This window comes from Oncorhynchus mykiss, chromosome 26, assembly GCF_057628025.1.
Source record: "Oncorhynchus mykiss isolate SJ-2025 chromosome 26, ASM5762802v1, whole genome shotgun sequence".
NCBI lineage: Eukaryota > Metazoa > Chordata > Actinopteri > Salmoniformes > Salmonidae > Oncorhynchus > Oncorhynchus mykiss.
Genome location: NC_143047.1, coordinates 24,874,141 through 24,898,856, shown reverse-complemented (window position 1 = coordinate 24,898,856; position 24,716 = coordinate 24,874,141). Strand labels below are relative to the sequence as shown.

Sequence of the window (24,716 nt, the reverse complement as noted above, 5' to 3'; positions counted from 1 at the left end):
TAAAACATGAAGGTATGGGCCTCCTGAGTGGCGCAGCAGTCTGAGGCACTTCATCGCAGTGCTTGAGGCGTCACTACAGACCCGGGTTCGATCCCAGGCTGTGTCACAACTGGCCATGACCGGGAGTCCCATAAGGCGGCGCACAATTGGCCCAGCGTCGTCCGGATTAGGGGAGGGTTTTGCTGGGGGGACTTTACTTGGCTCATCGCGCTCTTGCGACTCCTTGTGGTGGGCCGTGTAACTGCAGGCTGCTTCGGTCTTCAGTTGAATCGTTTCCTCCGACGCATTGGTGCGGCTGGCTTCTGGGTTAAGTGGGAGGGTGTTAAGGAGCGCGGTTTAGCGGGTCATGTTTCTTTGGACGCATGGCTTCACCTCACCCCAGCCCGTTGGGGAGTTGCAGCGATGAGACAAGATCGTCATTGGATATGACAAAATTGGGGGAGAAAAGGGGGGTAAAAAATATGTACAAAAAATAACAGGCCTATTTGAATGCCGCTTAATTATGCTTTAGACTTTTCCAGGCCGCTAAATTATGCCCACTTCAAGTATTATTTGAAATGATTTACCCAGGTTTAGAAACTAACCATAGGGTTGTCATGAAGTAGAAATCATAGGCCTACAGTTCACCACATACAGCATGACATGCACCATCATATGTAATAGTAGCTTCTACCTCATGTACATGATGTGGTGGAGTATTACTGTGACTGATGTCCTGTGTGAATCTCTGCCTGTACTCAGATCATAACCGGGTCCATGCCACTGACGTTCTCCATGCTGTCTGGTACCTGACTACCCGGCCTGTTCCAGGGTTCCAGCAGATCCACAATGAGCATGTGACAGGAAGTGACACAGGTAGCACTATTTCTGTTCTCTTTATTTCATTTTGCCTCAGTAGGTATAACTCTGGACTTCCCCAAGCCCTCATTTATTACCATAATATACCACAATATGCCACATATTTATTAGCATAACTGGTGTGCTTGCTGAAGGCAAGACCACTCTAGATTTCATACATACTTCCTATTATTAGTGTGCTTGCTGAAGGCAAGACCATTCTAGAATTCTTACATACTCTTATTTGATATCTTCTGCACGCTCTAGAGCTTAAACGATTGAAGCTTTTTAACACAAAATCAACTTCCAAATGTGCAAACTGCCCCAACTTAGATTTCTTGACAAAATATTTGTTATATCATTGATCATTTTTTAACTACAACATTATATAATATGATCTCCAATGCATTTCAATGGCAAAAATGTGAGACCTATCTCCTCTTTCACCATTTAAGCTATCAATGATAAACCAATGTTGAGATGTTCAGACTGACCCTACTTAGCTTTTATACAGATTCTTTATACGATTTATACTTTTTAAATTATAACAAATTAATCTACAAGACTTTAAAACCTTTATAAACTAGAAACCATTTAAATTTGCATAGATTTACAAAACATGGATTCATTGCCAACCATAGTAACACCGTGGTAGACATTTGAAATACTACTGCTTTTTAACCATTTCAACTACAAACATTACAACAACTTAGACATTTGAAATGCTACTGCTTTTTAACCATTTCAACTACAAACATTACAACAACTTATGCATTTTCCAAGCAAACTATTTAAATTAGCGACATTAGTTTAAAATAACCCACCAACAGCAGTGATGGCTAGTGGGAGGGGCTATAGGAGGACACGCTCACTGCAATAGCTGGACTGGAATTAATGGAACGGTATTAAACACATCACACATATGGACACCACATGTTTGTCTCCGTTCCATGAATTTCATTACAGCCATTACAATGAGCCCATCCTCCTATAGCTCCTCCCATCCTCCTATAGCCCCTCCCATCCTCCTATAGCCCCTCCTCCTCCAGGTTGTCTCAAGCTATAGACAACAAACAAACTTTCTCATGTTCAGGCTATCCTATCAATCGATCAATCTTTCCACCCATCTATACTTATTCAACTGAATTAATTGGCATGGGGTTCGAATGAGAACCATAGAAATACAGTGGTAGCTAAATTAAGTTCCCAACGTTAAAACATTCAGGCTATCCTAACACACCTTCATAAACAATAAACTATTTTAATGTATAATACATTGGCATAACACTTAATGGATTCAATTTCAACCATGAGAACACAGTGGTATTCATTTCAAATGCTACTGCTCTTTAGCTATTACAGCTACATACATTAAAACAACTTCAAAACTTTGTAAACTATAACAATTCAAATGATCATAAATTGGCTGTTACTAACCCACCAACAATAATAGTAACTCTCGTTCAAGCTAGAGATACCTAACCAACTTTCACATGTTCAGGGTAGGCTATTCAATCAATCAATCAATCATTCAGTTCTCCCATCTAGCTACTTTTTCTACTTTAACCAGTCAGTACCATTAGTATTGTATTCACTATAACTACTCGAACTTATTTCACAACCATAAATACTTTAAAACATGCTAGCAAGCACACATTTTCTTTAGGAAATTGACTTTTCTAGTTCTAGCCTCTTGATGTACCAGTGTAGGCATTCCTGTAGTGTTTGGCCTTTTCTCGGCAGACACCAGATGGTTTAGTTTAAAATGCCAGGATCCCCACTCCCGTCCCTGCTAATTATATTTTATGTACTGCATCTTTGATCCATCGGAAATGATTTAAGGCTCGCTTGCTGACAGATCCTTCAGTAGCTGCCAGAGGAGCAGCTGCCTTTTGATAAAGAGAGGGGGAGGGAAGGGTGGAGAAACAGAGAGGGGGGAGATGGGGTGGTGAGCAAGCCTCTGTCGTGATAGAGATCTGTCTGTGCTGAGCTCAGCGTGTTTAGGGCTTATTTTGGCCCTTTTCATTTTTCAAATGGAGTGCAGTAGTCTGAGTCACTGGGCCACCAGCTTAACCTGCCTGTAGAAATCCTACTCTACATACTTTGTTCTTAATGTGACACTAGTTCCCTGTTTTCACTTTATAACACAGTCAAGTCTTCTCCAGTAAACTCCAGTTATGATGTAGTTCCAGTGTGAGGTCCCAGTATGTCGTTGCTGAAAGCTGCTGCTCTTCTCTCTAGATTCAGACAGTGGGATCTCGCCGGGCCGGGTATCATATGCCTCCTCCAAGAGCTCGTCCATCTCTGACGACAACTACGGCTGCCTGGCGTGGAACATCCCTGCTCTGGAACTCATGGCACTATATGTAGCAGCTGCCATGCATGACTATGACCACCCCGGTCGCACAAACGCCTTCCTCGTAGCCACTAACGCAGCTCAGGTAAGTGTTATTATCCCAAAAGCCACTGCTCTACCATCTCATCTTGCAAACCCACACCTGTTCAACAGTAAAACCTGTATCAGGAAGAGAAAGTTCAACCTGTCCCGTCACTTCAGTAAGTGTTCCCATTTGTGTTCCCACACGCTGTTAAGTCCTAGGAAAGGGGAAGTGTTGTGCTTGTGTCACGGACAGCATTAATTTGGTCCCTGTGACTCATAGACGAGATCTTTATTGGCCTTAAAGCTTCTTCATAGACAGGTTCTAATCAGCCTTGGATCTCATGGTAAAAGCAATGAAGTGAGGGACTGGTATAATATTACACTTAGTTCACATGTCAGGGAAAGGTTCCCACAAATCCTGAGAATTCAGCCAATTCCTTGTCTTGCTTCAACATTATGGCGAAGGTTGGCAAAGAAACTATACAACTGTATAAATAATGTTTTGCACTGTCATGACCTAATTATAGCACTGTGCATACTGTCTAGGTTGTGTTTTCCAACCCTGGTCCTCCAGTAACCCCAACAGTGCACATGTTTATTGTAACCCTGGACAAGCACACCTGATTCAACTTGTTAACTAATCATCAAGCCCTCAATGAGTTGAATCAGGTGTTGTTGTCCAGGGTTACAATAGATATGTGGAATGTTGCGGGTACTGGATGACCAGGGTTGGGAAACACTGGGCTATGTGATATATGAAGCATCCGTTCTGGGTAGGCTATGTGATATGTGAAGCAAGAGTTCCGGGTAGGCTATGTGATATGTGAAGCATCAGTTCCGGGTAGGCTCTGTGATATGTGAAGCATCAGTTCTGGGTAGGCTATGTGATATGTGAAGCATCAGTTTCTGGGTAGGCTATGTGATATGTGAAGCATCAGTTCCGGGTAGGCTATGTGATATGTGAAGCATCAGTTCTGGGTAGGCTATGTGATATGTGAATCATCAGTTCTGGGTAGGCTATGTGATATGTGAAGCATCAGTTCTGGGTAGGCTCTGTGATATGTAAAGCATCAGTTCTGGGTAGGCTATGTGATATGTGAATCATCAGTTCTGGGTAGGCTATGTGATATGTGAAGCATCAGTTCTGGGTAGGCTCTGTGATATGTAAAGCATCAGTTCAGGGTAGGCTATGTGATATGTGAAGCATCAGTTCCGGGTAGGCTATGTGATATGTGAAGCATCAGTTCCAGGTAGTAGGGTATGTGATACTGTATAACAGGATGGCATGGCATTGCATTACATTGCTAACCTGGCATGTGGGCCATGCCTTCCTCGTAGCCATTAACGCAGCTCAACCCTGGCATATTGATTAACAGTATGTTGGCAGTCAGTCAATCACCCACCTGTCCACCATGTCTAGACCGGCTGCATTATTTAGTCTGAAGCACACTGACCCCAATTCCTTGCCCCTGCTCACCCCTCCCATTCCCTTCTTCAACCTCCTCTTTCATATTTTACCCTCTCCTTTCTTCTTCTTGTCCTCTGACCCACCCGCATCCCTCTCCACTCAACCTACCCTTCCTCCTACAACTTCTCCTCCCTCTGTTCCCCAGGCGGTGTTGTATAATGACCGTTCGGTCCTGGAGAACCACCACGCTGCTTCAGCCTGGAGCCTCTACCTGTCCCAGCCAGAGTTCAACTTCCTGGCCAACTTGGACCATGTGGAGTTCAAACGCTTTCGTTTCCTGGTGATCGAGGCCATCCTCGCCACAGACCTGAAGAAGCACTTTGACTTCCTCGCTGAGTTCAATTCAAAGGTTTGAGATGATGATGACGAACCTCACATTTTCAGAAAATCTGTTTCATTTCTGTTGATACTTTGTATTTCCTGTCATTTCGATACTGGCAAAGGCAATACGCCTTCTTTTTTTAATTTTTAATTTATACATTATTTTACCAGGTAAGTTGACTGAGAACACATTCTCATTTGCAGCATTGACCTGGGGAACAGTTACAGGGGAGAGGAGGGGGATTGAATGAGCCAATTGGAAACTGGGGATTATTATGTGACCGTGATGGTTTGAGGGCCAGATTGGGAATTTAGCCAGGACACCGGGGTTAACATAAGTGCCATGGGATCTTTAATGACCTCAGAGAGTCAGGACACCCGTTTAACGTCCCATCCGAAAGATGGCACCCTACACAGGGCAGTGTCCTGGGGTATTGGGATATTTTTTTAGACCAGAGGAAAGAGTGCCTCCTACTGGCCCTCCAACACCACTTCCAGCAGCATCTGGTCTCCCATCCAGGACCAACCCTGCTTAGCTTCAGAAGCAAGCCAGCAGTGGTATGCAGGATAGTATGCTGCTGGCTAATAGAGTTGATACTTAAAGGAACATGCTGGATCTCTGTTAGAAATGAGGAGCCTGGCAGTTATAATCACTGTGTGAATGTTTGTGTTGCTATAAATAGGTGAATGATGTGAACAGTCCAGGAATCGACTGGACTAATGAGAATGACCGGCTGCTGGTGTGCCAAGTCTGCATTAAGCTGGCAGACATCAACGGGCCGGCCAAAGGACGCGATCTGCACCTCAAGTGGACAGAAGGCATTGTCAATGAGTTTTATGAGCAGGTATGGAACCCCTCCACTCAGCATGGCCCACATGTCAGGTTTGCAATGTAATGCAATGCCATGCCTTCCTGTTATACAGTATCTCATACCCTACTACCCGGAACTGATGCTTCACATTTCACATAGCCTACCCGGAACTGATGCTTCACATATCACATAGCCTACCCGGAACTGATGCTTCACATATCACATAGCCTACCCAGAACTGATGATTCACATATCACATAGCCTACCCAGAACTGATGCTTCACATATCACATAGCCTACCCGGAACTGATGCTTCACATATCACATAGCCTACCCAGAACTGATGATTCACATATCACATAGCCTACCCGGAACTGATGCTTCACATATCACATAGCCTACCCTGAACTGATGCTTTACATATCACATAGCCTACCCTGAACTGATGCTTTACATATCACAGAGCCTACCCGGAACTGATGCTTCACATATCACATAGCCTACCCGGAACTGATGCTTTACATATCACATAGCCTACCCAGAACTGATGCTTCACATATCACATAGCCTACCCAGAACTGATGCTTCACATATCACATAGCCTACCCAGAACTGATGCTTCACATATCACATAGCCTACCCAGAACTGATGCTTCACATATCACATAGCCTACCCAGAACTGATGCTTCACATATCACATAGCCTACCCAGAACTGGTGCATCACATATCCTACCCGGAACTCTTGCTTCACATATCACATAGCCTACCCGGAACTGATGCTTCACATATCACATAGCCTACCCGGAACTGATGCTTCACATATCACATAGCCTACCCAGAACTGATGCTTCACATATCACATAGCCCAGTGTTTTCCAACGCTGGTCATCCAGTACCCCCAACATTACACATTTTTATTGTAACCCTAGACAACCACACCTCATTCAACTCATTGAGGGCTTGATGATTAGTTAACAAGTTGAATCAGGTGTGCTTGTCCAGGGTTACAATAAACATGTGTACTGTTGGGGGTACTGGAGGACCAGGGTTGGAAAACGCTGACATAGCCTACCCAGAACTGTTGCTTCCTTTTCTGCTGTCTGTTACTGCTAGAATCAACACAATGTCACATTTATCCATTTAGGAAGTTAAGTTAAATTAGATGAATGAATAAAACAATCTTAATTGACAAATTAGTTCAATTGTTTGTCTGCCTGTCTATCATCTACAGGGGGATGAGGAGGCCACTTTGGGATTACCCATCAGCCCCTTCATGGACCGCTCCTCTCCCCAGCTGGCCAAGCTGCAGGAGTCCTTCATCACACACATTGTGGGGCCGCTCTGCAACTCGTACGACGCCGCTGGCCTGCTCCCTGGCTACTGGATCGACGAGGAGCGCTCTGATGATGAGGAAGAGCAGGTGGAGGACACAGAGACTGACGAAGACGAGCTGGAGGAGGAGCTCGAACCAAGTAAGACGTCATTTTCTATCCTTCTCTCATTCTGAATTAATATATGATCATGAGTTGACACATTTATAATTTTAACATTGAGCATTTAACATTTCTATCAAGAGCAGGATGTTTTTTGGATCATTGCTATTGCAACTAAAAAGCTTTGGGATGTTAAATCCTTTTTTGTGTGTGGTCCCATGCAGAAAGGAGAAACGGCCGGCGTCGGCTGTTCTGCAACATCATGCAGCACCTGACAGAGAACCACAAGGTGTGGAAGAAGACCATCGAGGAGGAGGAGAAGAGCAAGGAGAAGCAGCAGGCCGACAGCCTGCCTCTCAGCCTGTCCCCTTCGCCCTCCGACGACCAGATCCAGGTCATTCAGGAGGAGGAGGAAGGAGAGGAGCGCCAGTAGCAGGAGGAAGATGAAGAAGAGGAAGAGGGACAGATCCAGGTCATTCAGGAGGAGGAGGAAGGAGAGGAGTGCCAGTAGCATGAGGAAGATGAAGAAGAGGAAGAGGAGGGACAGATCCAGGTCATTCAGGAGGAGCGCCAGTAGCATGAGGAAGATGAAGAAGAGGAAGAGGGGGGACAGAGCCAGGATGCTCGGAAAGGGCGGAACAGTGAAAGAGAAAGTCCTTCAACTCCTCCCTCTTACACACACACACACAAACATTTATACACACACACACACAACACATACATACACACACATATTATAGATATATACACAAACATACACACACAGGATGACCCTGCTGGATCTCCACACGTTGAAATTGTCACTGTGCCGACACGCTAATGCAGTCATGTTGTTTTGAAAAAAGGCCTTACTACTGTGAGGGGATTCTTGCTGCAATGGTGGGAACCCCACTCCTATGCACTTTCACCCCATGGAGAGTAGACCAAGAACAAACACCAGAGCTGAGGACACTGGTGTGGAGAGGAAGAGAGGAAAAGGGTCTGGATGTGCCCTCCATGGTGATCTGGCTGTAATGCTGCCTTGAACGCAGAGCGCTTAACTCTCCCTTAGGTACTAAAACAAATCCTATGATTTCAAATAAAGGAAAATAAAAAACACCTTGACGTGGTTGACATCCGTTACCAAAGCGAACAGTTCAAACGTGGAAAGACAAGAGACTGAGACTGTTTCAGGCTCACTGTCAGGAATATTCTAGATTTATATATCAAATGTGCCTGTCTGAACCTTTACTGAGTCCCCTGGTCCAGACCCTAGGTTGGTCTGTGCAGTCCTCTCCCCTTGCTGGCGACACACTGTATCACTGACTCAGTCACAGAGACGTTGTGGAAATGAGCATTATACCTGCATCGTTTTTGATGCCTTTTATTCATGTGTACCACCTGCCTTTTATGTTTCCTTCTTTTTTTGTTGGTTTAATTAAGTTGGTGTGAGCGTGTGTATGTGTGTGTTTTCTTCAGGAACGCTTGGTCGCCAGTCATTGAAATGTTATCAGAGATGAGATGTTCTCTGTTGTTCCAATGAAGGGATGTTTTTTTTATTTTGATTTATATCTATTTTTCCACGGTTACTCAGGATTCTCGTGAAGTTGAATAATTATTTTGCAAGAATTTAAGTAATTGACTTTAAAACAAAAATAATTAAATATCGGTGATTGAAATAGTTTTTAAGCTTTGTAAGAACAACTTGAAAAACAAACACATTCAAGCAATTGAACTGCTCCTCTGTGATAGAGCAAAGTATGTCCTGTGTTTCTGTCAAACTCCGCTGCCCCGCAGGCAGTGCCGTTGGCTTGATCTTCTAAAGACCTCACTGTAGAATTGGGATCCTTGATTGTCAGTTGACTGTAAAAGACCTGTTTGCAGCAAGGCAACATTTTGTACAGTAAAATCCCATGATTATTCATGTACCAGTATAGGTAAAAGTGTTTTTGAGTGCATTGCTGTTGGCATTGTTTTTACACATACTTTGTCTAGCTAACCTCTTCATTTCATTTCATTTGTCATTCTACAGACACTGATGTTTTGACAAAAACTATATATCTTTGCCAAACCCACAACCAGGCCAGTGCGTAAAGGGGGTTAAGTAATCCAGGGTTTCACCTTCACTTTGGTTTTGTTTTTTATAGTGTCTTATTCTCTGTACCATAAGACAGTTTAATACTAATAGTTCTATATTTCTGTCTGCAAAAACTCTAGGCATTCCACTAGAAAGAGTTTAATGAAAGAGATGGCAAGCCGAACTCACTTATCACCCTATCAAGTCATTTTCTCTGGAGAAGGAAGTTCTCAAGTAGGCAGTGTAATTCAAGCTAGTATATTTAAAGACAAAAAATATATATATAAATGTGCACATTTTACTACCAAACAAGTGTTTAGCCTCTGCACAAAAAATAATATCTGCATATAAATATGGTGTATAAATATATATTATATTTTTTAATTAATCAACAGAATGCAACTGTTTTCTACACACAGCTGACATATATTGTACAGTGAGACCCTGTAATTCTCATCCTGTTTCCAGAGTTTTTATCTGATACTACAGATGTTGAACTGTGGGGTTTGGTGTTTTTCTTTTGGGTTCAGCGTCTCCCTGTTCTCCCTTATCACAACCACTTTCTCTCTCTTGGTAATCTCTATTGTCTACTCAGTCCACCCATCCACCCAACCAGTGCCAAACTGTCCCTGCTCACTGCCCACTGCCCAGCCTCTGGGCTCTCATACACTGGGCTTGTTATGGTTGGCCCCAGAGGTCTCTCTGAGCTCCATGTCCCACAGCAGGCTCAAAGTGATGCTGGTGAAGCCCAGCCCAGGTGTTGTGGAGGAGAGCTCACGACTCCTAACCGTGGCCCTTCAGTCCGTTCGGGTTGAGCGACACTGTGTCTCTTACTTAAGTTCTGATGGCGAATTGTGATGCCTCTACAACCTCCAGCCACCTCCCCCCACATTGTATGGCTCATTATGTTGTAAAAGTTTGTTTGTTGGCTTGTCACTGTGCAGTCTCACGAACCACAGTGTCCTCTAATGTTCTTGTCATAAAAGTGTCTATGAATGGCTGTTACCCTTATGTAGCATTGAGATATTGTATGTCTGTTGTAACTGTTCAACCATATCAAAATTGTGGGGGAAATGATTTTTGTTATTTATAGCTGTCATAAAACACCATCCCTAAAATAACTTATCTCAAATGATTTTATTGATACATACACACACCTACTCAATTGTAACTGTTTGTGTGTGAGTGTGTGCTGAGTGTGGCATAAAAATCCCCTTGAATGTAACTGTACTAAAACTTTGCCCTAAGTGTTTAGATTGTCCTGCAGACAACCACAGTTGGAACAGTGATGTTTGCTGAAATGACTGTAATGTCACAGTTTCCAATGCACACAGACGAGGCTCTCATCCAGGTGAATTGTCAGTGTCTCTCTTCCTCGGCATAACTTTCTGAGAAGTGCAGTTACTAGTTAATAGAGGTATGCTGGGTGGAGGCATCAAATCAATATGAAATATTACCCAGTAAGTCTGATGTATGCACAGCATTGCATTGGAGTCTTTTTCCAGCCCTTTGGTCTGTTGAGTAAAGAGTAGAAGTGAGAGGTCACTTAAGGAAATGGGTGACGCCGCCCCAGGCTCAGCTCCAACCACATGAAGATTATTTATAATGGCTGTGTCTGTGTATCCCTAGACGACCCAGTCTGGACACATTCTGCCGGCTCACTGCAAAAGTCCATGTCTGACTAGTCCTGTACTGTAGTTTAGATGGGAAGATTTTTTGGAGAGAAAACATAGACCTGTAACCTATTGAGAGAAATACTGTCAGCACGTTGAAGAAAAAGAACAAGCAGCATAAAACATATGTAACTTGAATTTCTCTTAGTAAAGGCACACCATAAAACATATGTAACTTGAATTTCTCTTAGTAAAGGCACACCATAAAACATATGTAACTTGAATTTCTCTTAGTAAAGGCACACCATAAAACATATGTAACTTGAATTTCTCTTAGTAATAGCACACCATAAAACATATGTAACTTGAATTTCTCTTAGTAAAGGCACACCATAAAACATATGTAACTTGAATTTCTCTTAGTAATAGCACACCATAAAACATATGTAACTTGAATTTCTCTTAGTAAAGGCACACCATAAAACATATGTAACTTGAATTTCTCTTAGTAAAGGCACACCATAAAACATATGTAACTTGAATTTCTCTTAGTAATAGCACACCATAAAACATATGTAACTTGAATTTCTCTTAGTAAAGGCACACCATAAAACATATGTAACTTGAATTTCTCTTAGTAATAGCACACCATAAAACATATGTAACTTGAATTTCTCTTAGTAATAGCACACCATAAAACATATGTAACTTGAATTTCTCTTAGTAAAGGCACACCATAAAACATATGTAACTTGAATTTCTCTTAGTAAAGGCACACCATAAAACATATGTAACTTGAATTTCTCTTAGTAAAGGCACACCATAAAACATATGTAACTTGAATTTCTCTTAGTAAAGGCACACCATAAACATTGTAAAAAAGGTCAAATGGCATTGTTCTTATTACAAAGTATGACCATAATAGACAAAAGTAAAAATTTAGAGATCGGGTTCATTGTTAGTTCAGACTGATTGACGTGGCGCTGATCCAGACTAAACACCATGTCCAGAGCCTTCTAGGAAAGGCTGGCTGCTAGTCCACTTATTTTCACTGTGCTGTAGAAACAGCTGAAACTACCCACTGGGAACATCAATTCAACGTGACATGGAAACAACAATGATTCAACCAGTGTGTGCCCAGTGGGTAATGTTCCCATTTCTCATCTAGGCAGGCTGTGAGAGAGAAGACAGGGCTGTGAACCATCATAGAGGTCCATCCTGTCAATCATTGATGTAATCCCGCAGGGAAGATGAGACATTTGATTATAAGGACAGATAAAAAGTCAATTCTAATTCAAGATTAATTCATAGTATATGTCTGCATGTATTGTTTAAATATTCACACTTCTTATCTTCTCTAAACTTACTGAGAAGTTCCACCTGATATTTCAGGATCTTGCCAGTAACATTTCTGGTGATCCTGTGACTTTGCAAATGGTGCTGTGTAAACATGCAATTGCTCAGAAACAACCATCGGCTGATGTTTAGAATTCTATCAGTTCTGTGTAAAACAAGGTAGGAGTCCAAGCTCTAGACCCCTGTTCTGTTCTGACTAAACCCCCAACCCCCCCACCCCTTCGGGCTGTGCCTTCTGAGAATCTGTCACTGCTGCCTGCGGACGGCGCAGATGGAGTAAGGCAGCGGCTGCAGTGTCATGCCCAGTTTGGGGGTGAGGCTTGGCACTGTGCCGGGGGGGAACTGCAGGTGGAAGCGCTGCAGCATGGTGGTGAAGAACAGGAACATCTCCATCCTGGCCAGATGCTCGCCCAAACAGTGACGCTTCCCTGAGGACAAACCACACAACATGGATTGAGTTTTGTGAAGATCATGTCATACTTTGTATCATCTACTCTACTCAGAGGAGGCTGGTGAAGGGAGGACTGCTTGTCGTAATGGCTGACATGAAATCCATTCCAGCCATTACAATGAGCCGTCTGCCGATTTAGTGACACCAGCTACTACTGACAACTGTTTTCCAGTGAACATTCAACCAATACAACATATATATTGTACTCAATGTATCTGTTAAGTGATAGTAAAGGTCATTTACTATCACGGTTATCAGCTGTTTAGTGTTTACCTTTTTAGCATATAGGTTCATCCAATGATATGGCTGGGAAAAGGTTTACCCTTGCATACACAACGCAACTTGAGCAATAGAGGGAACCACATGTATGGGTGGTATGACTGAGATAATTTGTTTTGTTTGAACTGACATGGTGGTGTTTTTCTGTCTTCACAGTACTTTCCTTTATTAATGGCAGCATTGTAGTCTGCAATAGCCCCAGGGACAGGCTTGCTCACCAGTCTATTAATTAAGTGCTCAAATAGATTACTGGGCCTTCATACCAGAGAGGCTCTAGCTTTTATTACATTTGACTCATTGTAGGTAAAATGAAATAAGATCATAGCTGGGGTATACGGTTAAAGACATGCTCCGGTACTTTGGCGAAGAATAAAGTATTTTTCAATGTGTAGTTCATACATGCATAATCTATGAGCATAATTACTGTCTTACCTCAATTAGACATGAAATCCCTAGTTTGAAAGCGACTGTTTTATTGAAGCTGTGCTGTGCTGTGTTATTTTCCCTACATGTGGGCCAGCACCCGAGCAATTTGAGTTCTAGCCAATGAGCTTCGGCATCTCACATTTGAGTGACAGGTAGCAAGAGGCCTGACCAGCATTATCCAATGAGGTTGCAGGGCGGGCCCAGCTCAGTGGACACAGCACAGAGAGAGTGAGAGAGAGAGCAATGACGTGGTGCACATATCTGCACATATGTGGCGTAGTATGCAATATTCAGGGACCACTTTTGGCTCATGAGTCCTACTTTTTTTTGCCTAAAAAGTATACAAACATACAGAAGAATCTCTAATATATTGGAATTTCATGCCCATGATGACTATTAACCCTGTTTTTAAGCATTACCATTTAGATTAGGCAAGAGGAAAGGCATTCAAGTAAGAGGGTGTGTACAGTATGTGTGTGAGAGTCTGTGCTACTCTCTTTGGGGGGCTAAGAGTGGAAAGAAGGAAGACTCACCCAGAGAGAAGGGTAGGAAAGCTTCCCGTCGGACAAAGTTTCCATTGCTGTCCAGGAAGCGATGTGGTGAGAAGGTTCCAGGGTCGCACCAGTACTTCTCATCAAAGTGCACAGAGTACAGGTTGGTGATGACCATGGTGCCTTTGGGGATGTTGTAACCGCTCACCAGTGTGTCCTGAGTGGTGGCGCGGAAGATGCCCAGGGGCACAATGTTACAGAAGCGCAGGACCTCATGTAGCACCGCTTCCACATAGGGCATCCTCTTTTTGTCTGCAAGCGAGGGGGACTTCTCACTTCCTAGCACACTGTCCAGCTCCTTATGCACCTTCTCTACACAGAGGAAACACCAGCAGCAAACTGTCAATACCTTTTCATCACAATGTTCTATCTTTTATTTATTTTAATTTTTATTTCACCTTTATTTAACCAGGTAGGCTAGTTGAGAACAAGTTCTCATTTGCAACTGCGACCTGGCCAAGATAAAGCGTAGCAATTCGACACATACAACAACACAGAGTTACACATGGAATAAACAAAACATACAGTCAATAATACAGTAGAACAAAAGAAAACAAAAAGTCTATATACAGTGAGTGCAAATGAGGTAAGTTATGGAAATAAATAGGCCATGGTGGCGAAGTAATTACAATATAGCAATTAAACACGGGAATACTGGATCGGCAGAAGATGAATGTGCAGGTAGAGATACTGGGGTGCAAAGGCTTCCTCAAGTCTTGTCTAGTATCCACAGACATACACTGAGTGTACAAAACATTAAGGAGACCTTCCTAATATTGAGTTGCACCCCCTTTTGCCCTCAGAACATCCTCAGTTTGTTGGGGCATGGACTCTACAAGGTGTTGAAAGCATTCCACAGAGATACTAGCCCATGTTGACTCCAATCCATAATAAAGAGCTGCTCTGGCTTCTTAACAATACTATCAACAAGGCAGATCCTACAGGCCCTAGGTTTGTCGCACCTAGACTACTGTTCAGTAGTGTGGTCAGCTGCCACAAAGAGGGATTAAGGAAAATATCAGTTGGCTCAGAACATGGCAGCATGGGTGGCCCTTAAAAGTACACAGAGAGCTAACATTAATGACGTGCATGTCAATCTCTCATGGCTCAAAGTGGAAGAGAGACTGACTTCTTGACTATTTGTTTTTGTAAGAGGTGTTAACAAGCTGACACCCATGCATACCCCACAAGACATGCCACCAGAGGCGGGGACTCTCTTCAGAGTCCCAAAGACCAGAACCGTACTACATAGAGCCATGACTACATGGAACTCTATTCCACATCAGGTAACTGATGCAAGCAGTACAATCAGATTTAAAACACAGGAAAGAAAATACCTTATGGCACTGTGAAGAGACACACGTTATATATTTTTTAACCTTTATTTAACTAGGCAAGTAAGTTAAGAAAAGATTATTATTTTCAATGACAGCCTGTTCAGGGGCAGAATGACAGATTTGTACCTTATCAGCTTGGGGATTTGAACTTGCAACCGAAAGGTTGCAAGTCCACCACTCTAACCACTAGGCTACCCTGCCACCCCAATATGCATACAATGTTATATGTTATATTGTTATATAACAATTATTGTTATATAACCATTATTATATAACAATTATATATTATTATTAACAATTATATAACAATTATATGAATACATTGTTACATTGTCGTATGGTGGTATTAAACATTTTGTATTGTAGATATGTAGTGGTGTAATAATGTTATATGATTTACTGTTTTATATTTTATTTTATATGTAATGTAAGTGCTTTAATATGTTTGGACCCCAGGAAGAGTAGGGGATCCCTAAAAAATACAAATACAAACCCTTCCCACAGTTGTGTCAAATTGGCTGGATGTCCTTTGGGTGGTGGACCATGCCTACAATACACGGGAAACTGTTGAGTGTGAAAACCCCAGCAACGTTGCAGTTCTTGACACAAACCGGTGCGCCTGGCACCTAGTACCATACCCCGTTCAAAGGCACTTAAATATTTTGTCTTGCCCATTTACTCTCTGAATGGCACACATATATACAGTGGCAAGAAAAAGTATGTGAACCCTTTGGAATTACCTGGATTTCTGCATAAATTGGTCATCAAATTTGATCTGATCTTCATCTAAGTCACAACAATAGACAAACACAGTGTGCTTAAACTAATAACACACAAATTATTGTATTTTTCTTGTCTATATTGAATCATCATTTAAACATTCACAGTGTAAGTTGGAAAAAGTATGTGAACCCCTAGGCTAATGACTTCTCCAAAAGCTAATTGGAGTCAGCTAACCTGGAGTCCAATGAATGAGACGAGATTGGAGATGTTGGTTAGAACTGCCTTGCCCTATAAAAAACACTCACAGCATTTGAGTTTGCTATTCACAAGAAGCATTGCCTGATGTGAACCATGCCTCGAACAAAAGAGATCTCAGAAGACCTAAGATTAAGAATGGTTGACTTGCATAAAGCTGGAAAGGGTTACAAAAGTATCTCTAAAAGCCTTGATGTTCATCAGTCCATGGTAAGACAAATTGTCTATACATTGAGAAAGTTCAGCACAGTTGCTACTCTCCATAGGAGTGGCCATCCTGCAAAGATGACTACAAGATCACAGCGCAGAATGCTCAATGAGGTTAAGAAGAATCCTAGAGTGTCAGCTAAAGACAGAAATCTCTGGGACATGCTAACATCTCTGTTGACGAGTTTACAATACATAAAACACTAAACAAGAATGGTGTTCATGGGAGGACACCATGGAAGAAGTCACTGCTGTCCAAAAAAAAAACATTGCTGCATGTCTGAAGTTTGCAAAATTGCACCTGGATGTTCCACAGTGCTACTGGCAAAATATTCTGTAGACAGATGAAACTACAGTTGAGTTGTTTGGAAGGAACACACAACACTATGTGTGGAGAAAAAAGGCACAGCACACCAACATCAAAACCTCATATCTCAACTGTAAAGTATTGTGGAGGGGGTTTATCAAGACATTTTGCAGGAGAATGTAAGGCTATTTGTCCGCCAATTGACGCTCAACAGAAGTTGGGTGATGCAACAGGACAACGACCCAAAACACAGAAGTAAATCAACAACAGAATGGCATCAACAGAAGAAAACACGCCTTCTGAAGTGACCCAGTCAGAGTCTTGACCTCAACCCGAGATGCTGTGGCATGACCTCGAGTTCACACCAGACATCCCAAGAATATTGCTGAACTGAAACAGTTTTGTAAAGAGGAATGATCCAAAATTCCTCCTGACAGCTGTGCAGGTCTGATCCGCAACTACAGAAAACGTTTGGTTGAGTTTATTGCTGCCAAAGGAGGGTCAACCAGTTAATAAATCCAAGGGTTCACATACTTTTCCCACCCTGCACTGTGAATGTTTACACGGTGTGTTCAATAAAGACATGAAAACGTATAATTGTTTGTGTGTTATTAGTTTAAGCAGAATGTGTTTGTCTAATGTTGAGACCTAGATGAAGATCAGATCAAATTTTATGACCAATTTATGCAGAAATCCAGGTAATTCCAAAGGGTTCACCTACCATTTCTTGCCACTGTAATCCATGTCTCAATGCTTAAAAATATTTATTTAACCTGTCCCCTACCCTTGTTTAGTTTAATTCTACCAATTTACAAAACAAGCCCACAAAACTTAAAAGCCATACATGCACATGAGTAAAATCATGGAGGATAACACACAAAGTCTGGGGCTTATTTCCATTCTGGTCCTCTTGAGACAAGATAGCTAGGCAAGTTGGACACAGTATGGCATTGTGATAATAAAACATAAAAAGAACATCCATCTCATCATTGCAGTTACATCGTCATATGGGCACAGAGGACACTTATTTTTTAAAGCTTCCCAGAGAAGACGTCGTTTGTATGGGCAGAGGCAACTCATTCCATTCTGAGGCTCCAATATACAAGAAAGTTCTACGCTGAATAGGTGCCTAATGGACCCTATTCCGACTAGACTACTGAAAGAGCTACTTCCTGTGCTTGGCCCTGCTATATTGATCATAATAACAGCTCCCTATCCTCCGAATGTGTAACAAACTAGCTAAAGAAAATTTAAAAAGCCAAACCTTGGCATGGAAAATGTAAAAACTATCGACCTATATAAAATCTCCCATTCCTCTCGACATTTTTACAAAAAGCTGTTGTGCAGCAACTCGCTGCCATCCTGAAGAAAAAATAATGTATAGTCGTGGCCAAAAGTTTTGAGAATGACACAAATATGAATTTTCTCAAAGTTTGCTGCTTCAGTGTCATTGATATTTTTGTCCGATGTAACTATGGAATACTGAAGTATAATTACAAGCATTTCATAAGTGTCAAAGGATTTTATTGACAATTACATGAAGTTGATGGAGTCAATATTTGCAGTGTTGACCCTTCTTTTTCAAGACCTCTGCAATCCGCCCTGGCATACTGTCAATTAACTTCTCGGCCACATCCTGACTGATGGCAGCCCATTCTTGCATAATCAATGCTTGGAGTTTGTCAGAATTTGTGGGGTTTTGTTTGTCTATCCGCCTCTTGAGGATTGACCACAAGTTCTCAATGGGATTAAGGTCTGGGGAGTTTCCTGGCCATGGACCCAAAATATCGGTGTTTTGTTCCCCGAGTCACTTAGTTATCACTTTTGCCTTATGGCAAGGTGCTCCATCATGATGGAAAAGGCATTGTTCGTCACCAAACTGTTCCTGGATGGTTGGGAGAAGTTGCTTTCGGAGGATGTATTGGTACCATTCTTTCTTCATGGCTGTGTTATTAGGCAAAATTGTGAGCAACGCCACACAAGAATGGTCTCAGGATGCTTTACTGTTGGCATGAAACATGACTGATGGTAGCGCTCACCTTGTCTTCTCAGGGCAAGCTTTTTTCCGGATGCCCCAAACAAACGGAAAGGGGATTCATCAGAGAAAATGACTTTATCCCAGTCCTCAGCAGTCAAATCCCGATACCTTTTGCAGAATATCAGTCTGTCCCTGATGTTTTTCCTGGAGAGAAGTCGCTTTTTTGTTGCCCTTCTTGACACCAGGCCATCCTCCAAAAGTCTTTGCCTCACTGTGCGTGCAGATGCACTCACACCTGCCTGCTGCCATTTCTGAGCAAGCTCTGTACTGGTGGTGCCCCGATCCCCCAGCTGAATCAACTTTAGGAGACGGTCCTGGCACTTGCTGGACTTTCTTGGGCGCCATGAAGCCTTCTTCACAACATTTGAACCGCTCTCCTTGAAGTTATTGATCATCCGATAAATGGTTGCTTTAGGTGCAATCTTACTGGCAGCAATATCCTTGCCTGTGAAGCCCTTTTTGTGCAAAACAATGATGACGGCACGTGTTTCCTTGCAGGTAACCATGGTTGACTGAGGAAGAACAATGATTCCAAGAACCACCCTCCTTTTGAAGCTTCCTGTCTGTTATTGGAACTCAACCAGCATGACAGAGTGATCTCCAGCCTTGTCCTCGTCAACACTCACACCTGTGTTAACGAGAGAATCACTGACATGTCAGCTGGTCCTTTTGTGGGAGGGCTGAAATGCAGTGGAAATGTTTTTTGGGGATTCAGTTCATTTGCATGGCAAAGAGGGACTTTGCAATTAATTGTAATTCATCTGATCACTCTTCATAACATTCTGGAGTATATGCAAATTGCCATCATACAAACTGAGGCAGCAGATATTGTGGAAATGTATATCTCTGTCATTCTCAAAACTTTTGGCCACGAACGACTGCATAGGAAATGCTCAAGTCTGGTTTTAGACCCCATCATAGTACTGAAACGGTACTCTTGAAGGCGGTAAATTACCTTTTAATGGCATCAGACCAAGGCTCTGCATCTGTCATCGTGCTCCTAGACCTTAGTGCCGCTTGTGACACTATCACCGCATTCTTTTTAAGAGATTGGAAACCCTCTTTGGTCTACACGGACAAGTTCTTGCCTGGTTTAGATCTTATCTGTCGGAAAATATGTAATTTACTCTCTTTGGATGATTTGTCCTCTCACAAATCAAAAAAAAGTTTTGGTGTTCCTCAAGATTCCGTTTTAGGACCACTATTATTGTCATGTACTGTCATGTTGTCTTGTCTCTGTCCTTTCCCTTCACCCTGTCTCCCTCTGCTGGTCGTGTTAGGTTACCTTTTCTCCCCCGCTTTCCCCCAGCTGTCCCTTGTCTCCTCTAACTACCCATTCACCCCGTTCCCCACCTGTTCCCTTTTTTCCCTCTGATTAGGTCCCAATATCTCTCTCTGTTTCTGCTCCTGTCCTTGTCGGATTCTTGTTTGTTTGTGTCATTCATGCCTGAACCAGACTGTCGTCATGTTTGCTGTAACCTTGTCCTGTCCTGTCGGAATCTGCCGGTCCATCTGAGCCTACCTATGTTTGGTAATTAAAGAAGCTCTGTTTAAGTTGATTCGCTTTTGGGTCCTCATTCACGCACCGTAACAGAAGAATCCGACCAAGAATGGACCCAGCGACTTCGGATCCTCTCCACTCAGCCGTCGAGATCCAGGGAGCGATGCTAGGCAGACACAAGCAGGAATTGTCTGCTGCTCGACATGCCGTTGAGACCCTGGCCACCCAAGTCTCCAACCTCACAGAACAGGTTCACCATCTCCGCCTCGATCCACCGGCCACTTCCAGGGCTTTCGAATCTCCGGAGCCCAGAATCAATAACCCGCCGTGTTACTCTGGGGAGCCCACTGAATGCCGCTCGTTCCTCACCCAGTGTGATATTGTGTTTTCTCTCCAGCCCAACACTTACTCCAGGAGCACTGCTCGTGTCGCCTACGTCATATCTCTCCTTATTGGACGGGCTCGTGAGTGGGGCACGGCAATCTGGGAGGCAAGGGCTGAGTGTACTAACCAGTATCAAGACTTTAAGGAGGAGATGATACGGGTTTTTGATCGATCTGTTTTTGGGGAGGAGGCTTCCAGGGCCCTGTCTTCCCTATGTCAAGGCAATCGATCCATAACAGACTACTCTATTGAGTTTCGCACTCTTGCTGTCTCCAGTGGCTGGAACGAGCCGGCCTTGCTCGCTCGTCTTCTGGAGGGTTTCCGCGCAGAGGTAAAGGATGAGATTCTCTCCCGGGAGGTTCCTTCCAGCGTGGATTCCTTGATTGAACTCGCTATTCGCATTGAGCGACGGGTTGATCTTCGTCACCGAGCTCGTGGAAAGGAGCTCGCGCTCTCCGTCGCCTCCCTCTCCGCATCACTACCATCTTCCTCTGCCGGCTCGGGTGCTGAGCCCATGCAGCTGGGAGGTATCCGCATCTCGACTGAGGAGAGGGAACGGAGAATCACCAACCGCCTCTGTCTCTATTGCGGTTCCGCTGGTCATTTTGTCACTTCATGTCCAGTAAAAGGCCAGAGCTCGTCAGTAAGCGGAGGGCTACTGGTGAGCGCTACTACTCCTGTCTCTCCTTCAAGATCCTGCACTACCTTGTCGGTCCATCTACGCTGGACCGGTTCGTCAGCTTCCTGCAGTGCCTTAATAGACTCTGGGGCGGAGGGCTGTTTTATGGACGAGACCTGGGCTCGGGAACATGACATTCCTCTCAGACAGTTAAAGGAGCCCACGGCCTTGTTCGCCCTGGATGGTAGTCCTCTCCCCAGGATTCAGCGTGAGACGCTACCTTTAACCCTCACTGTTTCTGGTAATCATAGTGAAACCATTTCTTTTTTAATTTTTCGTTCACCTTTTACACCTGTTGTTTTGGGCCATCCCTGGCTAGTTTGTCATAATCCTTCCATTAATTGGTCTAGTAATTCTATCCTCTCCTGGAACGTCTCTTGTCATGTGAAATGTTTAATGTCTGCTATCCCTCCTGTTTCCTCTGTCTCTTCTTCACAGGAGGAGCCTGGTGATTTGACAGGGGTGCCGGAGGAATATCACGATCTGCGCACGGTGTTCAGTCGGTCCAGGGCCACCTCTCTTCCTCCACACCGGTCGTATGATTGTAGTATTGATCTCCTTCCGGGAACCACCCCCCCCCGGGGTAGACTATACTCTCTGTCGGCTCCCGAACGTAAGGCTCTCGAAGATTATTTGTCTGTAGCTCTTGACGCCGGTACCATAGTCCCCTCCTCCTCTCCCGCCGGAGCGGGGTTTTTTTTTGTCAAGAAGAAGGACGGGTCTCTGCGCCCCTGCATAGATTATCGAGGGCTGAATGACATAACAGTGAAGAATCGTTATCCGCTTCCTCTTATGTCTTCAGCCTTCGAGATCCTGCAGGGAGCCAGGTTTTTCACTAAGTTGGACCTTCGTAACGCTTACCATCTCGTGCGCATCAGGGAGGGGGACGAGTGGAAGACGGCGTTTAACACTCCGTTAGGGCACTTTGAATACCGGGTTCTTCCTTTCGGCCTCGCTAACGCTCCAGCTGTCTTTCAGGCATTAGTCAATGATGTCCTGAGAGACATGCTGAACATCTTTGTTTTCGTTTACCTTGACGATATCCTGATTTTTTCACCGTCACTCCAGATTCATGTTCAGCACGTTCGACGTGTCCTCCAGCGCCTTTTAGAGAATTGTCTTTTTGTGAAGGCTGAGAAGTGCACTTTTCATGCCTCCTCCGTCACATTTCTCGGTTCTGTTATTTCCGCTGAAGGCATTAAGATGGATCCCGCTAAGGTCCAAGCTGTCATTGATTGGCCCGTCCCTAAGTCACGCGTCGAGCTGCAGCGCTTTCTCGGCTTCGCAAACTTCTATCGTCGTTTCATCCGTAATTTCGGTCAGGTGGCAGCTCCTCTCACAGCCCTTACTTCTGTCAAGACGTGCTTTAAGTGGTCCGTTTCCGCCCAGGGAGCTTTTGATCTCCTCAAGAATCGTTTTACATCCGCTCCTATCCTTGTTACACCTGACGTCTCTAGACAGTTCGTTGTCGAGGTTGACGCGTCAGAGGTGGGAGTGGGAGCCATCCTTTCTCAGCGCTCCCTCTCTGACGACAAGGTCCACCCATGCGCGTATTTTTCTCATCGCCTGTCGCCGTCGGAACGTAACTATGATGTGGGTAACCGCGAACTGCTCGCCATCCGGTTAGCCCTAGGCGAATGGCGACAGTGGTTGGAGGGGGCGACCGTTCCTTTTGTCGTTTGGACTGACCATAGGAACCTTGAGTACATCCGTTCTGCCAAACGACTTAATGCGCGTCAGGCGCGTTGGGCGCTGTTTTTCGCTCGTTTCGAGTTCGTGATTTCTTATCGTCCGGGCTCTAAGAACACCAAGCCTGATGCTTTGTCTCGTCTCTTCAGTTCTTCAGTAGCCTCCACTGACCCCGAGGGGATTCTCCCTGAGGGGCGTGTTGTCGGGTTGACTGTCTGGGGAATTGAGAGGCAGGTAAAGCAAGCACTCACTCAAACTCCGTCGCCGCGCGCTTGTCCTAGGAACCTTCTTTTCGTTCCCGTTCCTACTCGTCTGGCCGTTCTTCAGTGGGCTCACTCTGCCAAGTTAGCCGGCCACCCTGGCGTTCGGGGTACGCTTGCTTCCATTCGCCAGCGTTTCTGGTGGCCCACCCGGGAGCATGACACGCGTCGTTTCGTGGCTGCTTGTTCGGTCTGCGCGCAGACTAAGTCCGGTAACTCTCCTCCTGCCGGCCGTCTCAGGCCGCTTCCTATTCCCTCTCGACCGTGGTCTCACATCGCCTTAGATTTTGTCACCGGACTGCCTTCGTCAGCGGGGAAGACTGTTATTCTTACGGTTGTCGATAGGTTCTCTAAGGCGGCTCATTTCATTCCCCTTGCTAAGCTTCCTTCTGCTAAAGAGACGGCACAAATCATCATCGAGAATGTTTTCAGAATTCATGGCCTTCCGTCAGACGTCGTTTCGGACAGAGGTCCGCAATTCACGTCTCAATTTTGGAGGGAGTTTTGCCGTTTGATTGGGGCTTCCGTCAGTCTCTCTTCCGGCTTTCACCCCCAGTCTAACGGTCAAGCAGAACGGGCCAATCAGACTATTGGTCGCATCTTACGCAGTCTTTCTTTTCGCAACCCTGCGTCTTGGTCAGAACAGCTCCCCTGGGCAGAATACGCCCACAACTCGCTTCCTTCGTCTGCGACCGGGCTATCTCCTTTTCAGAGTAGCCTCGGGTACCAGCCTCCGTTGTTCTCATCTCAGTTCGCCGAGTCCAGCGTCCCCTCCGCTCAGGCTTTTGTCCAACGTTGCGAGCGCACCTGGAAGAGGGTCAGGTCTGCACTTTGCCGTTATAGGGCGCAGACTGTGAGAGCTGCTAATAAGCGTAGAACTAAGAGCCCTAGATATTGTCGCGGTCAGAGAGTTTGGCTCTCCACTCAGAACCTTCCCCTTAAGACGGCTTCTCGCAAGTTGACCCCGCGGTTCATTGGTCCATTCCGTATCTCTCAGGTCATTAATCCTGTCGCAGTGCGACTTCTTCTTCCGCGATATCTTCGTCGCGTCCACCCGGTCTTCCATGTCTCCTGTGTTAAGCCCGTTCTTCGCGCCCCCGCTCGTCTTCCCCCCCCCCCCCCCATCCTTGTCGAGGGCGCACCTATCTACAGGGTCCGTAAAATCTTGGACATGCGTCCTCGGGGCCGTGGTCATCAGTGCCTAGTTGACTGGGAGGGGTACGGTCCTGAGGAGAGGAGTTGGGTTCCCTCTCGGGACGTGCTGGACCGTGCGCTGATTGATGATTTCCTCCGTTGCCGCCAGGTTTCCTCCTCGAGTGCGCCAGGAGGCGCTCGGTGAGTGGGGGGGTAC

The 24,716-nt window shown here is 44.5% G+C and overlaps 2 protein-coding genes across 3 annotated transcripts in view; one reads left to right on the top strand and one right to left on the bottom strand.

Annotated features, from left to right (window-relative positions):
* LOC110506676 (cGMP-inhibited 3',5'-cyclic phosphodiesterase 3B) overlaps positions 1 to 10,427 on the top strand; it is an 84,261-nt gene extending 73,834 nt beyond the window's left edge. For both annotated transcript variants that reach the window (XM_036963255.2, XM_036963254.2), the window contains exons 11-16: positions 742 to 855; positions 3,079 to 3,278; positions 4,831 to 5,034; positions 5,690 to 5,851; positions 7,052 to 7,292; positions 7,478 to 10,427. In XM_036963255.2, coding sequence (XP_036819150.1) covers positions 742 to 855; positions 3,079 to 3,278; positions 4,831 to 5,034; positions 5,690 to 5,851; positions 7,052 to 7,292; positions 7,478 to 7,686 — 1,130 coding nt within the window. In that variant the 3' untranslated portion in view covers positions 7,687 to 10,427. The remainder of the gene's footprint in view (positions 1 to 741; positions 856 to 3,078; positions 3,279 to 4,830; positions 5,035 to 5,689; positions 5,852 to 7,051; positions 7,293 to 7,477) is intronic.
* Positions 10,428 to 24,716, bottom strand: part of LOC110506679 (vitamin D 25-hydroxylase) — a 40,320-nt gene continuing 26,031 nt past the window's right edge. Inside the window, exons 4-5 of the mRNA XM_021586470.3 lie at positions 13,968 to 14,297; positions 10,428 to 12,706 (exon numbers count right to left, since the gene is read on the bottom strand). Coding sequence (XP_021442145.1) covers positions 12,525 to 12,706; positions 13,968 to 14,297 — 512 coding nt within the window. The 3' untranslated portion in view covers positions 10,428 to 12,524. The remainder of the gene's footprint in view (positions 12,707 to 13,967; positions 14,298 to 24,716) is intronic.